Source organism: Chelon labrosus, assembly GCF_963514085.1.
Source record: "Chelon labrosus genome assembly, chromosome: 5".
Classification (NCBI taxonomy): Eukaryota; Metazoa; Chordata; class Actinopteri; order Mugiliformes; family Mugilidae; genus Chelon; species Chelon labrosus.
The window spans coordinates 13,918,142-13,933,323 of record NC_140341.1 but is presented as its reverse complement, the minus strand read 5'-3'; the positions used below and the strand labels follow the sequence as shown (position 1 = coordinate 13,933,323).

The 15,182-nt window shown below is 43.5% G+C and overlaps 2 protein-coding genes across 3 annotated transcripts in view; one reads left to right on the top strand and one right to left on the bottom strand.

Moving 5' to 3' along the window:
• Positions 1 to 5,524, bottom strand: part of col4a1 (collagen, type IV, alpha 1) — a 36,736-nt gene extending 31,212 nt beyond the window's left edge. The window contains exon 1 of the mRNA XM_084544456.1: positions 5,294 to 5,524. Coding sequence (XP_084400582.1) covers positions 5,294 to 5,371 — 78 coding nt within the window. The 5' untranslated portion in view covers positions 5,372 to 5,524. The remainder of the gene's footprint in view (positions 1 to 5,293) is intronic.
• Positions 5,525 to 5,644: 120 nt separating this feature from the next.
• Positions 5,645 to 15,182, top strand: part of col4a2 (collagen, type IV, alpha 2) — a 56,664-nt gene continuing 47,126 nt past the window's right edge. For both annotated transcript variants that reach the window (XM_084544455.1, XM_084544454.1), the window contains exons 1-3: positions 5,645 to 5,801; positions 5,919 to 6,038; positions 6,126 to 6,177. In XM_084544455.1, coding sequence (XP_084400581.1) covers positions 5,986 to 6,038; positions 6,126 to 6,177 — 105 coding nt within the window. In that variant the 5' untranslated portion in view covers positions 5,645 to 5,801; positions 5,919 to 5,985. The remainder of the gene's footprint in view (positions 5,802 to 5,918; positions 6,039 to 6,125; positions 6,178 to 15,182) is intronic.

The following is a 15,182-nucleotide window of genomic DNA, read 5'->3' as shown; positions in this document are numbered from 1 at the left end:
GTTATCTGCAATGACTTTTTACAGTTGTGCCAAACCACATCCACTCTGACTTATCTGGTGACGTAATGCCAGTCCAGGAACACTCAGTTCTGCAGCGTGGTATAAACGACAGCTCTGATTTTATCTTTATTTAATTTGGAAACATTCTTTATGAGAATAAACAATATAATTTCAGAAAATGGAGTCTTCTTGTGGGTAGTGAGTAAGGACAGAAATAAGACATAAAGCTTTTATAGTAAATATTTCTTCTTCTGCAAGTGGCTCTTTCTATTTGAGAACAAGAGGGGCACTTTGGTGTACGTTTTGATAGTTGCCATGGGGACCGTACTGTATATTCACGTTTTTACACAGACACACAAACACATAAATCACTGTCCTGAAGTTCCCAGCAGCGTCCTGCGTAGGTGTGATGAGGCAGCGAGGGAAGGTTTGTGAATCTTCTGTGCAAAATTCCCTGGAAGACTTCCAGTAAATCCTTCACTACAGCTCAGGTCAGAACAGACGCAGCAACATTTCCAGGTGAAACAAGAATAGACACATGAGGCAGACCCTAGTTTTAGGTGAAAGGAAGAACCAAACTCTTCGGCTTCGTGGTCTGGCTTGAGACTCAGTTGATGATGGCATTGCATTTAATGCATGCAGTGTTGGTGAAGTACAGAAGACAAGCAATAATTGATGATAAATATTAAGACTGCAGTGGAAATTGTCAAAGCTCTGGAGGTCGAATAGTTTAATACATGCACCATGTAGCCTCAACATCACCTGTGTGATTCCATATATAAGATATAAACATTCAAACTGATTATAGTTTACAACAATCTACAGGATTGTGCCTTAATTCAAAGGTGTCTGGCCCCAAAATAGCGAAGGAGTTCTAAGTTATTTTCCATGGAAGCCCTTGTGATGCAAATCAACGTTGAGTTGGCTTCCCTCTTTTTCATTGCTCCAATGATGCGCCGGAACTTTAACCAATCATATGTGTTTGTGTCATGAGTCCATTTTTGAACAGACTACAACATTATATCAATGAACACTTGAGCAACACTTCAATTATAACTCGCAGTTCATACTGAATGTAATATCCTATCATCATCATCATGTTAGCAAGGCACCAAACTCTAGCAAGGTTTGTATTTCCTTGTGATAGGAAAATGTTGCTAATACACTGGATTAAGATGCAGAGTATGGGTATGGCGAAGCCAGTATGACTATCCTGGTGTTAGCATTTAGCTCACACAGCTTGTCTTTGTCTTGTTTCAGATCTGCAGGTTGTCTGGAAGTGGAAGGCTTACTGTAAAGTGACTAATCTAGCGCATCCAATGGAAACTTTGACCAAACACTGCCCTTTAGTTTTGCATCTATCCATTGTATCTATATCAACACTTGAAGACAGCCTAGAAACTGACAAAAGGAACAGCTGAACGGAGGAGACCGCCAAAACCTCTTCAGACTAAAAAACAGAAATCCATAAATCCAATGTTACCATTGTCACTATCTTATTCTCCCTCAGTTGGACAATTTGGCAGCCGAGGGTGGAAGTTCAGGTCAAGGGCCAAATAGCGAGACTAAAAGATTTGCTACGGGGTATCTTCTCCGGCTCCGACATTCCTTCCTCTTCTGGGGCCTAAGTCACCTCCTCCAGCTTTTTCCCCTCCATCACTCTCCACCTCCCACCTCCCTGTCAGATGGACGTATCCATTACTCCATCTCAGCCCAAACAGCAAATGACATTTATGACTCACCGATTTCACAGCTAAACGGCTAATCTGCGCTTTCACCTCTGGGAAGTAACCGGCCTCAAGGATAACTCGCGAGTTGACTTTCAGTTAGCGCCGAAGACTCAAGCGTGGGACAAAGGGAGAGTTTTATGCGCAAATAGTAAACTGCAACTGAACCAGATCTGAATGAAATACCTCCTCGATGATGCGTGGACCACAGGGAATCAAAAAAGGGCTTCACTATGTTTAACCAACTAATCTAATCCCCTCCTCTCTTGGCCCAGACAAGGATCCCACACAGAGAAACACACACAGAAACAGAAAATAGGGCATACCTGCTACAGTACTTGAGCAACAAGGTCAGCGGAGAATTATCTTAGCTACGCAGAGGCGCCTGTCAAAATAGGGGGACGTAAACACAATCGCAACTCTTCCAAATGTAGGCATTTTTACGACGCCGAGGACAGAGGTCAGACAGGTTGCGCCTTCCCAGGGTGCACTGCTTGGTTGGTGGTCAGTCGCGGCGACAGTGTCAGCTGTTGTCTCCGTGGGGGGGCGATGCGGAGGAGGTTGGCCCACGCGATCTGGCCTAGACAAAACTACCAAGCAGCTTTGTCAGCACCTTGGGCAGCAACAGATCAGGTCTTGATCATGATTCTCAGATTTCAACAGACGAAACATGTGCCAGACTGTGTGGGGATTAACAGCTCTTAGCACTTCAACCTCCATGCATTTCAGATTTGGGTTCATACTCCCTAGGATTCACCGTATCTGGAAGCATCAACGCAAAGTTAGATGCAGAAGTTTGTCTTTCCCACCAGCTATTCCTTTTTCCCAATCCCTCCATCCAACCCCCCCCCCCCAGGAATCTGCTAATCTGTGCCTCTTCCTTCTGATTCTCCTCTAGGAATTTCTAGTGACTCATTCAGTCCAGATTAAATGACCGCCAAGGGAGAAAACTTTTATTGTGTTTATATTAAATAAACAGTTGAGAAATTCACTCGGAAACAGAAGATACAGTAAAAAGAAAAAATGGGAGCAAAGGCCAACACAGAGCTAAGCTTCGTCCTTACAGAAAAGAGGGTGAGGGAATGCATCTCACTATTATCATTACGGCCTTTCTAAAGTCAGCCTGACCCACTGTAGGTGCAAGGTTATCACATTTGTGAGCGCTTGCATGCACTCGTGGCCCGTGACCCGTGTATACTGCATGTTCTTAGTGTACACAGGAGTCTTCACAGATTGCGAAGCAGCCCAAACAGGATGCTCAATCAATGTCGCGTCTCTGCGTATGTGAAGACAAAGCAGAGGTAAACACTCGGAATCTCCCTGTGGACGTCAGCCAAGATCCTGAGTTCCTCCGATTTATTTCACGTGAACCAAAATTCATACTGCCGCAAGCACAGAAATTAGTTTTATTTAATAAGGTCAGACTTATGACCACTTCTAAGCTGTATGATGTCGGCTTGATTGTTTCAGATGAGGAAACCCGATTTCTGTTCACTGTGCAGCTTTGGGCAGATGAAAGATCTGAAAGGATCACAAACTTCCCGTTGTGGACCTCCCATGGGTGGATGGGAAAATATTCAACTCCCAACAATAAATCCACAACGCTGACTTGCTCCGGTTTCATTGGTGTCATCCGACCGGTGACAAGATGTTCAGCCAGATATACACCTCCTACTTTGTCCTCTCTTCTGTCCAGATGTTCTGTGTCTTGTGTTTATGCTTTGAGAAGTTGATTCAGCTGCTTTGTTTGACTCAATATGTTGGCTCTCAATATCACAAAATCCTACGCAGCTCCCTGAATCAAAGCTCAATATGAGGCTAATGGCTTATAATGGCAAATAAAGTGAATAATGATTGAGGGAAAACGCTTCAAAGTCACGCTGCTACGCTTTCTGCCAGCACAGCACGGACAATGGACAAATGTAGGAAACTCGGGCTTCACTGATCTGGCAAAGTAAAGGTAGAGAAAAGCTCCTGTGACATATTTAAACATGTGGCTGACCAGGATCCTGACCACTTGTCACACAGCTCACAGCTACAGTTGATCCATCCAACCCAGCTGATGTGACGATAAAACCAGGGTTCCTTGAGAGGTGGTCGTTTGCTTTGAAACATCACACATTGCTTCACTGTGCAATAAACTGAACTAACAGCATGTTCCTCCTCATCTTTTGATAGTAGTCCGCCGGGGTTTCCTCCCACTCGCTTGAATTTCTCTTAGTGTGAGAGCTGCTTCTGCTGGAAATTCCATTAGTTTTAAGACACAGTTGTCTGAAAACAATGCTTCCTTCTGTCTCAGCATGAATTCTCAGGGGTGACAGGAGTTATTGTCCTCCACCGCCATCAAACTCACTGATCTATTTTTGAATGAATACTGCCAAAGCCTCCTTCTTTGGGTATACCGCCTATAATCAGGCCTTGAGATAAAGGCTCCTTGTTAAATTCTTGATTTGGACTTACAGTAAGAGCGCAAGCCCTTGCTTTCTCGGTGTAACTGGCCAACAAGAAAATCTGAACCAACAGTGCCCAGCATTGTTTGTAGGGTGCACTATAAACTACAGTTCCTTTGTCAATGTCATTTTAAACATTCAGTGTTCTGGTAACATTCATTCAGTCACGGTGAGTTGCCCAACTCTGGACAAATTGAGTTTCCATACAGATTAAATTTGGTGAAATTCTATCACTGGGACTCGTTACGAGCAGATATCTTAACATAAGAAGTCAGTACTGTGCGTCCTCTCTCAGTTTTAAACACAGTCCTCCATAATTTTCATTTTGAGTGGCGACAGTTTGAATGAAGATGACTGCATAGATGGCATTCTCATAATTATACGTGGATGTTTAAAGGATTCTTTGAATCTAAACATGGTCAACGCCAAACATCAAATGCTGTCTTTAGTAAACTGAGAGCGGGAGTACAGATTTAGCTTTTAAACTTTTCATCAGTTTAGTTTCATGATGACTTACTTCTTATATACATAGTCACTTGTCATGTGATTACATGCAAACCTTCTCCAACCAGGTCATGAGAGCATTAAAATGTGACTTTACTGGATTAAACATAAACATATCAACTAAACTGTGTCCCTCATCACCCCCAGACCTCTTTCAAACACACACACACTCACCCACACACATAGAGAAACTTCAGCTACTGTAGGCACATCTGCCCCACCCTCTCCCTCCCTCTCTCCCTCTCAAACTCTCTGCTCCTCTCTCCAGCAGAAGTGGCGGAGGAGGCTGGACTGGGAGTATGCCCAACTCCAAGTGCTCAGAGCAGCATGAGCAGCCCGATCAACGAATAATATACACACACTCAAAAATCACAAACATCTGGCTCTAATAACGTGCACCTCAGTGCTGGTGAAATAAATACGATAAAAACAATAAATAGACAGTGTCAAGAGACTGGATACATTAGAATCTATTATACATTTGTCCTGCGTAAAAACTTTTCATTAGACTTTCAATACATGATAAAAGTCTAATCCTCAGTTAAAAGTTGTCCACACATCGGTTAGATTCTAACTTAAAAACTCCATCCAGAATAGTCCCTGTCCACTCACCTCAGCTTCTGTCAAATCGACTCTTGAGTAAAGATGAACCAGCAGCAGCAGCAGCAGTGCGCCGGACGGTAACATCATGTTGGCGGTGCGCGGTGGAAACGGTGCGTCGCGTCCACAAACGGCCACCTGTTAATCGCTTCTCGTGCTTTTCTCTTCAATTCTTATCGGTAGAGCACCGACAGCACGTTTAACTGCATCTTTGTCCGAGACGATGTGAGGCTCTGATCAATGCAACTTGCTCTTGTTTCTGCTGCACCACACCCCCTTCCCAAAAAACGACCACCCTCGCCCATGCAAACGGGCTCAACCCTGCTGTTACAAACACTTTGACTTTTCTCTGTAAGGAGAGGGACTAGTCGACACACTTTTGTGCTTTTGTGAGAATATTTGAGGAGGTTTTCGGTGCCGCGCGTGGCTGGTGTGAAACTTTTCAACCGTAGGAAGCAGCGCATCTCCTCCCCAGGTCGAGTCCCTTCATCTAACCATCGCGCGCAAAACTTGGGTGAAAGTAAGTTACGCATTTAATTAAAGTGATTGCAGATGAATGATGATGATAAACATCGGGTCTAAAGTCAAGACTAACTTTTAATTATTATCACTGCGGGTGTTGGTTTGCCTCAACTAGGGTCGTCATGCTGTAGAAGCCTCTCTACAAGTGTAAGAGCGGTGTGAGACTTCAGTTCGCGGTCCGCATGAGTGGGACAATGCAACAACACAAACACAACAGAGAGTGGAGGAATCTGAGGTGAGCCACGTTTATGTCATCTGTGCACACGATTACAACCTGATGAACTGATCAGCATTTTTACGCTGTGTTCTTTTTAATCACCAGGCTGCTGCTCCTGAGCCTCACCGTTGCCATCCTGGTCTCGGGAGTGAACGCAGTAAGTTTTAACCCACACGTGTGGTTCATATTTTGCTTGTGAGACTTGAAAACCGCATCCTGTTCATAACTGAGTCGTGAAATTGACCCGAGAGAGACTAAGTATTGAGAGTGCCTTGGCTGGAGCTGCTCAGCAGCAGACACATGCTCACCTCAGTGTGCTTCCAGTGGGAGGGTCTGGTTTGGGGAGTTCCTCCAGTAGGAGGGTTCTTGGCTTTGCATGCTGGTAAACAGCAACATGAGACTCCAAACTGTTTCAAATGACCCATATTGCAACTTAACTTCTTAAAATGGTGAGTTTCATGGGCTTTTGCTTTTGCAAAATGAATAAACAGAAAGCGGAGACCATTTAGGGATATGTTGTGTTTTGCTTGACCCCTTGACCTGGAAGTGATGGGTGGGTTCACGACCTCTGCAGACATGATGATATGTTGAGCTTTGGCATGCTGTTCATATATGGTAGCAAGTAACTATCAACCCTACCTATAAGAGAACTCTCCACAAACATACAATTTAAAGTTGAAAGTATGGAGTTTAAGTTTCAATATAAAATAAATTAACAATTGAGGAGACATATGGGTGATATTCATATTGTGTGTAAATTAAGTCAGTGTCATAATCCTTGTAGCCTGGAAAATAAAAACATTTGGAAATAAAAGCAGTTATTTTGAGAATTTTATCTATATGTGATTTAGCTAAACCCAACCTTCACCAAGTTTTTTAGAAGTTCGGTGGGTGTCCATATTGACATTAAAAGCTGAGTTTCTTCAGATGACCAAGCATCACACTTCTCCATTTGCCATGTTTGTTTTCAAAGGTTCAATCACTCAAACTATGAAAAACAACACCAACTAGGATCTGGTTCTCGCCGGGAACCAGGTTCCAAAGCAACCTAGTTTTAGCTGAAATGCCTGGAACTATGCCTGGGTCACTATTAGTCAAAAATCCATTAGCCGTCCTGTTTTCTGTTGTTCGACTTTTTGATGTCGTTTATTCAAATACAGACAGCTCTTCTGTTCTGCTGCCATACTTCAGATTGTAGTATGTGTCAAAGTGAATGCAAGTCAATTGGTCCACGGCTGCCTAGGGAAATGGACAAAGTATGAATTGGCCTTTTATCTGAGAGACTTTCTGACGTCTTTGTTTTAATACATTATGCATTCAGCACCATGACCCTTCCATCACCCTTCAGTTTCATTTTGGCTTTAATTTAAAAGCCTATGGCGTTAGTCCACGTAGAAGGACACGGCCAAAAATAGGTGCAGGGATTTGATTAGAAAAATTTGGTTAAATTAGGGTTTGGCTTGGAGCCCTCTACTTCTTCTGATTTGGGAATCATCCATAGCTGAAAGTCCTCACTGTCAGTGCTGACATTACAAAGCCTTTCTTGTATGTGGTGTATTGATTTGTTGTTTTCTCACACACCTCTTTGTGGAAACATGCTCACTTGGAACCGGCTTTGCAAGTTCTCATAAACGTTCAAGTGAAAAAGAGTAAACAGATGTTTCATCACACTGTAATAGGTTCTGACTGGGCCAAAGTGGTAAAAAATATTTTTTAATTTAAAATTAATTTATTACTTTAAACACTCTTTCTCTCCAGAGATATTGAACTTTATTTTTTCCTTTCTTGAAGCCCACCGTTGTGGCACTAAATCCGGCATCTGAGCATTTTTACTTCAGCTTGTGCAAGATGTCAGATGTCCGGTGGGTCTTCAAGGTATTTAATATCATACTCAAGGCTCTCTAATGAACAGTTATTTTTCTCGTGTGTGGTGAAAAGGCCCCGTTGTCTCTCGCTTTTATCGGATTTGGTCAGGGCTTGATTAAAAGCGTGTGACACAGCTTGTCTTCTCTGTGTATTGTGTAGCTTTTCTCCAAGGCGGTGATGCTAGGACACGTTAAGCTAATTATAGTTTGGGACGATTCCATGTGCTCCTCACAAACAAGCAAACTGTCAAACAGAGAAACTGCTCGTGTTGATTATACAACAAAAATTCGGGTGAGATGAAATAGCTTCAGTTACTGGATGTGACGTACGTATACTTCCATCTGTAAACATTTCAGAGGTTGATTGGAAGTGCAACAGGGAGTCATCAGTTCCAGTAGCTAGGAGCTGTAGCTGAAGATTTTCACGTGTAAAAAGCATCGGGGGGGAAACTGTAACCATGAGTGTGACACTCTGATGTTTGCCATCTGACACAGAATTTCACAATCTCAACTACATCTTGGAAAATATGTTTCTGTTTTATGTCAAATCCAAATCTGACCCATGGGACCGCTTCACGTGTTTGGACTAAACCCATTGTGCAGCAGTTTCCCATCATTTATTTCCTTGTGATGTTTGAAATTTGGAATTTCCCTGTCTTTTGAAACTGTAACTCAACATATTTTGTACATGAGCTTTTATTTGTAAATCATAGTTTTGTTTTTTTACGTTCTTCTGGTTACAAAGAAGTGGGTGTCCGTAATGCACAATATGACTAGCGGCGCCTGTATAATGAGTTGAACGGCAAATGCCAAATGTTATGTCCAAAAATAAGTAATAAGTAAGGCCTTCACAGGGAAGGATGAGCATGGTATTGTTTAAATAAGCCAATATTTAATATAAAAAATATAAAATAAGACTGCACATGTTCTCCTGAGAGTCATTCAGACAGAAGAAAGTGACAGAAATGGTGATTAAGTAATGGAAAAAGTGAAAAGAGAGCTACAGAGAGATGTTCAAGCTTTACTGCCTCCTTTCTTGCCTCCATCGTTGACTGTAAATCAAGGTGGACAAACCCTGAATGACATCGATCAGAGGTTTTCTGAAAGGCTGTTTTGAAACTCAGTGTGATGTGGTGGCACCGTTTGTTGCCATTTTGAAGTCCTGGTTAGTTAAAAAATGAATGTGGTTGTTGAGGGGGACAGCTAGCAACCCACGACAGCACTCAGTGACCGCTCTCTTCATCACCCAGTGAGTTATATAAAAATTCATTCTTGTAGATTTGAATGAATGGGGAAATTGGCTATTAGGTTGTAAACATGTTTATTTTTCTGCTGTAAAGTTGGACTTTTTGCCATGTAGGTCTTTGGGGATTGACCCATTTTGGGAGCCAGCCTGAAGTGGACATTCAGTAAGCTGCAGTTTTTAGCAGTTAGCATTGGCTTCATTTTCCAGCCTCTGTGGTTGACTTGCACACTGCTAACCAATATTAGCATGTTGGAGGAGTGAATTGCAAACGGTCTGTGGGAAGTTGTAGGACGCTTTTTGAGGCAATTTAATCATCCAAAACGCATTTCGGGTCTACAGGCACGTCACTGTGCTTCAACAGCTTCTGAAAATTCCTCAGTCCACCTTCATCTGTCATCCACACTGACATCTTTCTCTAGATCTCTTACTTCTGTCACACAATGCCAAGTGCAATACCTTCAAAAACTGACTGTCTGAAAGTGTGCGCTTATCTCTGTTTAGTTAGCTCACATATATGACAAAGCAAACCATGAAAGCATCACTGTTGGAAAGCTGGAGGCATCCAGTCAAATGGTTTCAGATCCTTTTAAAGGAAAACTCCATCTTGGGACAATTAATGCAGTGACTAGCACTGTTATCTGCATAGCAACCCACATTTGTGTTTGGATGACGAACACGCTGTGACTTTGTGGTGGCGCATTACACGATCTTCAGTGGTAAAATTTCCCTCTCGGACGTGGAGCTCCCACACTTTGCTAAAATTGATTCCCCAGACTCATGAAAGCAAAAACACGATCACGTGGATACATGTAACCGCAGACGCCACCAACCTCAGCCTCCCCTTCGCACCACGCACACAAGCATAATTTATCAGCGTCTGTTGGCGGAGGAAGGAAGGCTCTTGAATCAGTAATGTTAACAGGATGTTTCATATAGGCCCCTTTGAGACGCTTTGATTCGGATGCGTTTGAGAATATATTTCAAGATGTGTTCGAGCATGACGGAACTAGGGGGGTGATGCTGGCAGGGGATGTGTGACATGTGGGAGTTTGGTCCGCGACCATGGAAGAGGCACTTTTGGCCGCGGATTGCTGCAGTACCGGGAAGCCCAGCGGCACCGTCTGCTTTAGCGATTACCCTCCTTTTAGCTAAGTGGATGATTGTGATAAATGTTGTTTGCGCAGGTCTCTTTTTGGCGAGGTATCACATCGCAGCCACGTGGTCAAACCAAATCAAAATGAGTGAGTTTTGAATATCCATAAGAGAATAGTAAAAAAAATATGCAAATAACAGGTCACGTTACTACATGGTTTGAAAGCAAAGGCCTGCCTCCAAATGTGCGGTGGGTGTGGTCGCCAAATGGAAAGCTGACACGTGACTGACCTGTCGTGTGTGATTGTTTTATGGGGGAGAAAGGTGCGTGTTCGGGGCGGGGAGGAAGATGTCTGCCTGTGATAAGGGGAGAAAAATGGCCATCACATCCATTGCCAAAACAGTGGCTGTGACATAGAGAGCCAGCTCTTGGCTTTAACAATCAAGGGAAGAGCCCATTGTGCTGGTATGCAGGAAGCCGCAGCCTCGGATGAGAAGGCCATGTGTGGGGCTTCCCTGTCACTGGTGTGTGTGTGCATTTGCGCTGTGCGAAGTTTGCGTCGATGGATGAGAATGTCCATGTGCGAATGGTCGTACAAGTACGTGTGTGTTTTGTGCGCTCAAGTGTTGTTAATGAAACGCGACTTTGTGGTGGTGATTGTTTGATTAGCCTCTACAGTGCTGCATTGTAAGCGCGAGGAAAGACCCGGTGCATTTGGCCGCCTGCCCCGAATTATTTCCTTCTTTGACAAGAATGCGTGTTCAATTATGAACGCACAACAAGTGCTGCGGCGGCGGACGACTAAAAGGACAGTTTCTTGCGGGGTGTTCCGAAAGATGTCTCGAATTAGTTAGTCGGTTTGCTCTCCCGCGTCGGCAGGATGTATGTGAGAGCCCAATTTTCCCTCGTGCACGTGCAGTGAGCGTGGGCTGTGTTTATCTGTGGGCTCAGTGAAGTTCGATACTTTATGGGAAACATCCTGAGTGCAGAATTGTGTGAAGAGAAAATAGATTATCCAGAGAAGCTCTCTAAACAGGAAAAGGAAACGGGGTGGAGTTAAATGTGTCAGAGTTTCTTTACAGCCCTGCTGGACCCCACATACTTGGAGCTGCTCCAGAGTTTACAGAGATGTATGTTTGCGATGTAAACCCTGCCCTGTTCGTATTTAACATGAAGCAGCGTGCAAAAGAGAACATAAATGTAATGTGTGAGGACGTGATGGCCATCTTTTTTTCTAGGTCAATAATAATTGAGGACAGACTTGAGGGAATTTCTTCAAATTTAGCACAAATATTTGCTTGTACTCAAGGATGAACAAAGCAGAACTTCACAGGGACATCAAAATATTCTCTAAATCCCTTCGAATTCTTCACTTCATATATTATGCTGTAGAAATCGAGACATGCATAGACATGGACATAAACTGCAACTTGGCTAGTCTGCAGCAGACAAATAACCACAGGGCAGTAATTCCAGTCTGTAAAGTGTCAATGGGATGTTGGTGGTCTTTCTGTGATCACATTATTGGGACTTTCCAGATGCACTAAACTAAAATATCAGATTAACTTGATTGGTTGCAAAGTGTCTGCCAATCTGCACACAGACGTAAAGTGCACACATATGCTGTAGCGCACTGCTGGATCCAGCCGTCTTGCATAGTCTCTTTTTCAAATTGGTGCTTTTGTTGGCACAACAGACTCTTTAATTATATCATCATTATAATGTTTCTATGTCGTAACGACGAAAAAGTCAATATACAGGGCAAAAAGGGATGTGGGAATACGAGCGGTTTGATACCGCAGATAATCACTGGCCACACTTTGTTTTCATTGCCCGTCATGTGTGACAGCCGGCAGATACGGCTCTCATGCCACCGCACTACATTCTGCTCTCTATATGTGTCAGTCTGTTCCTGTATTTAAGGGTCTGGTATTATGACGATATAAACCATCACCATGTGGACTGCAGTTTCTTGTCATGTCCATACTTCAAATGATATCCTAAATATATTTAGATAACTTCAATTTGTGCTTTTGTTTGTTGCATTTCTTCTTCACAGGACAAATCTTCAGAGGTTAGAAATAAAAGGATAAAGGAAATGCTTGGTGTTTTATGATTGAAACAGACCAAAGTGGTTGCCATTTTTATGATCATCTACTGACTAACCATTCCAGCGCTTTGTGGCTATCCTGTGATGCTGAGGCCTGTGTTCTGCTATGCTTTCTGTATCATTGATGGTGGGCAAGCTTGGGTTTTTAGAGGATTTCTACGTCAGTGTAAAGAAAGTCTTGGCTGCAAACTGTCTTCACACATATCCCATGTATTAAACATTATTACAAACAGAGTGACAGAGGGTGTCATGCACCTAGACCTACCTATGACCTTTCCCCTAAGAGACACAGATGTGAACTTGTGTCATCAAAGTTGCTGTTTTTACCAGTCGCATTTTGCTGAAAGTAACTCTTTAACAGTAACAGACAAAAAATGTTGCCATACGCAAACAAACAGAGCCAGAGTCGGCTGCTAAATCGAATCAGCGTGGTATTTTTAATCCTCACATGTTCAACATTATCATGCTTCGAATTATATTCCTGTGCAGTTCTAGAAATGTGCAGCTCCTGAGCGTTTGTGTCTGCCTTGTTTTGTGTTTATTGAAGCTGGACTCGGGCATAATGAGCCAAAAGCGGTAGCACATGAAGACTTTATTTGACTTGGAATGAAGCTCGGAAGTAATGTCATTACGGACGCTCTCTCTGGAAAATCCCCGTATACTGTATATATATATCCGCCCCTGTCCTTTGCCCTTACTCCATCTCGCAGTGATTAATGGAGGGACGCAGGGGTCCCATCAGGCTGTGCAGAAAGAATTCCAAAGCCTTCGTCCTCCCAAGCTTCAGTCTCTCAGCCCAGCTCTGTCCATCGCTTCCTTTTATAGCCTCATTCTGCCCCTGGTTTTTATCTCCCCTGTCTTCTGTCCCCTTGCTCGCTCTCCATCTATTCCTGAAAGGGACACTTGGCAGACAGTCTGTCCTCCCTCTTCCTCTCTCAGCTCGTCTTCTTCACTTCTCAGCTCTCTCCTCGTTTGTCCCCCCTCCCCCCCGTGTCTTCCTCCTACACGTGCTGCTCTGGTCGCCTGTCTCGCCTCGGCAGAGGTGAATCTCCTCAGTGAGCTCAGATGGAAGGATCGCTACAGCTGTGTTTAGAGAAGGAACATACTCCTTTCTCACAAATTTACTCTGGACTTTCTTATGTTGTGTCTGCTTCAACAGGTGCCCTCACGCTGACTGAATTTCTGAAGTCATTTGTTTTAACTTGATTTGCGGGGGAGTTTGGGGGCGATGCGCTGCGAGGGTGTGCTGGATCTTGACATGTGTTACAGGTGGTTTGAGACCCAAGAGTAAGGTCACAACTTTGATATCTCATCAAGCATGTGCATTTGCTGCACATGTTTTCCTCTGGAAGGAGTCATCGACCGTTCATTTCCATCCCAGCTGTGGCCTAATTGATTAGAGTGAATTATTTCTCGTCATGGGAAGAATGTTAACAAAGTTAAATCCGCACTTCGAGATAACATGACCATGTCCAGCTTCCCGTCTCTCTCTTTCTCTCTCTTTCCTGTACGCTGTCTAACCATTGCCAGCCATGTGTGTCTCTCTTTTTTCTTCTTTTTTTTTAGATCAGTCCACCAGACTCTGATATCCACAAAGTGAAACTGCCATGAAATGGGGCATAGATATTCACGGTTCCCAGTGAATTAATTTTGGTCATCCTGTGTGTTTTCCTATGGGGTCACCATGAGGTTGACATCTGTACCTTTCAGTTAAATGTCTCATAAGCTATTGCATGTATAGTCACATGACTTAAACATTGATATGTAGCCTTCTAGATGGATTTTAATCACTTTTAGCAGCAGAAAGCTCACAGGGTTAGATGCTAGCCAATAATGACTATCTACTTTGTCGTGGAGTCAAGTGTTGCTCAAGCTCTTGTTGGTGTTGTTATGTTGCCATCTGTTGTTCAAAAGTGAAATGGTGACGCAAACACATAAGAGTGATTGATGAGTTGTTGGATGCTGGAAAAAGCTGAGGCACACTCAGCTTTGATTTGTAGCATGTTACGCCCGCCATCAGGCTGTGGGGTAAGGCGTTACTTTGTGGCTTCATATCACCACCGTCCTCTAAAAACGACTTAAAGCCACTTGCTTTTTTATTTGTAGTCCGTAGTGCACCATTAGTCTTGTTCCTGTCACTGTGGCCTGAAGGACAAAATCAGGTTCAGAACAATCTGTGCTCCTGGCTGCCTCGCTGTTTTAGTTTTCTCAATCTGTGGTCACTGATCCCACCATCCTAAAGTCCAGTTTGGATTCCTCATAAACCAAGCTAACAGAACCAAACACTGCTGTTCTCAGACTTCTCAGGTGTCTGATTAACAGGTCCTCCCATCTGCTGGGTGAGCAGCAGAACTGTCAACATAACCAGCTCTGACAGGTTGCCCTGTTTGCACCAAGGTCCAGGACTGAAATGTAATCCCAGTCTGATGTATCTCCATTTGTAGCAGGAAACCCTGATTAGAAGAGTGGCCCGCTGGGAAATGGAGTTGAGTCTCTGTTTGACCTGAGGCGAGTTAAAGAGAGGGAAGGTGCAGCTCTTGTCAGGCCGAGGGCAGAAACCAGAGCTCTGTTTACAATGGAGCCGATCCAAAGGAACACAGTGGGAGTTTCTACTCTGTCCTGCTTCTTTCAGGTCCTGCTGTTCTAGTTCATGTTCTCCATTAGAGTCATGTCCTGCTGTGTGCAGAGTGACCCTGTCCCTTTGCTGTTGTATTCCCCTTGTACTACTCCTCTGCTTGACTTTCAATTAGTATCACATGTAGGTTGTTTCCTTATGATTATCTTAAAATAGAAAAAAGGTCCCTTTAATTTTGAGAAGCTGCTGCAATACCAGGAAACAAAAATGAAC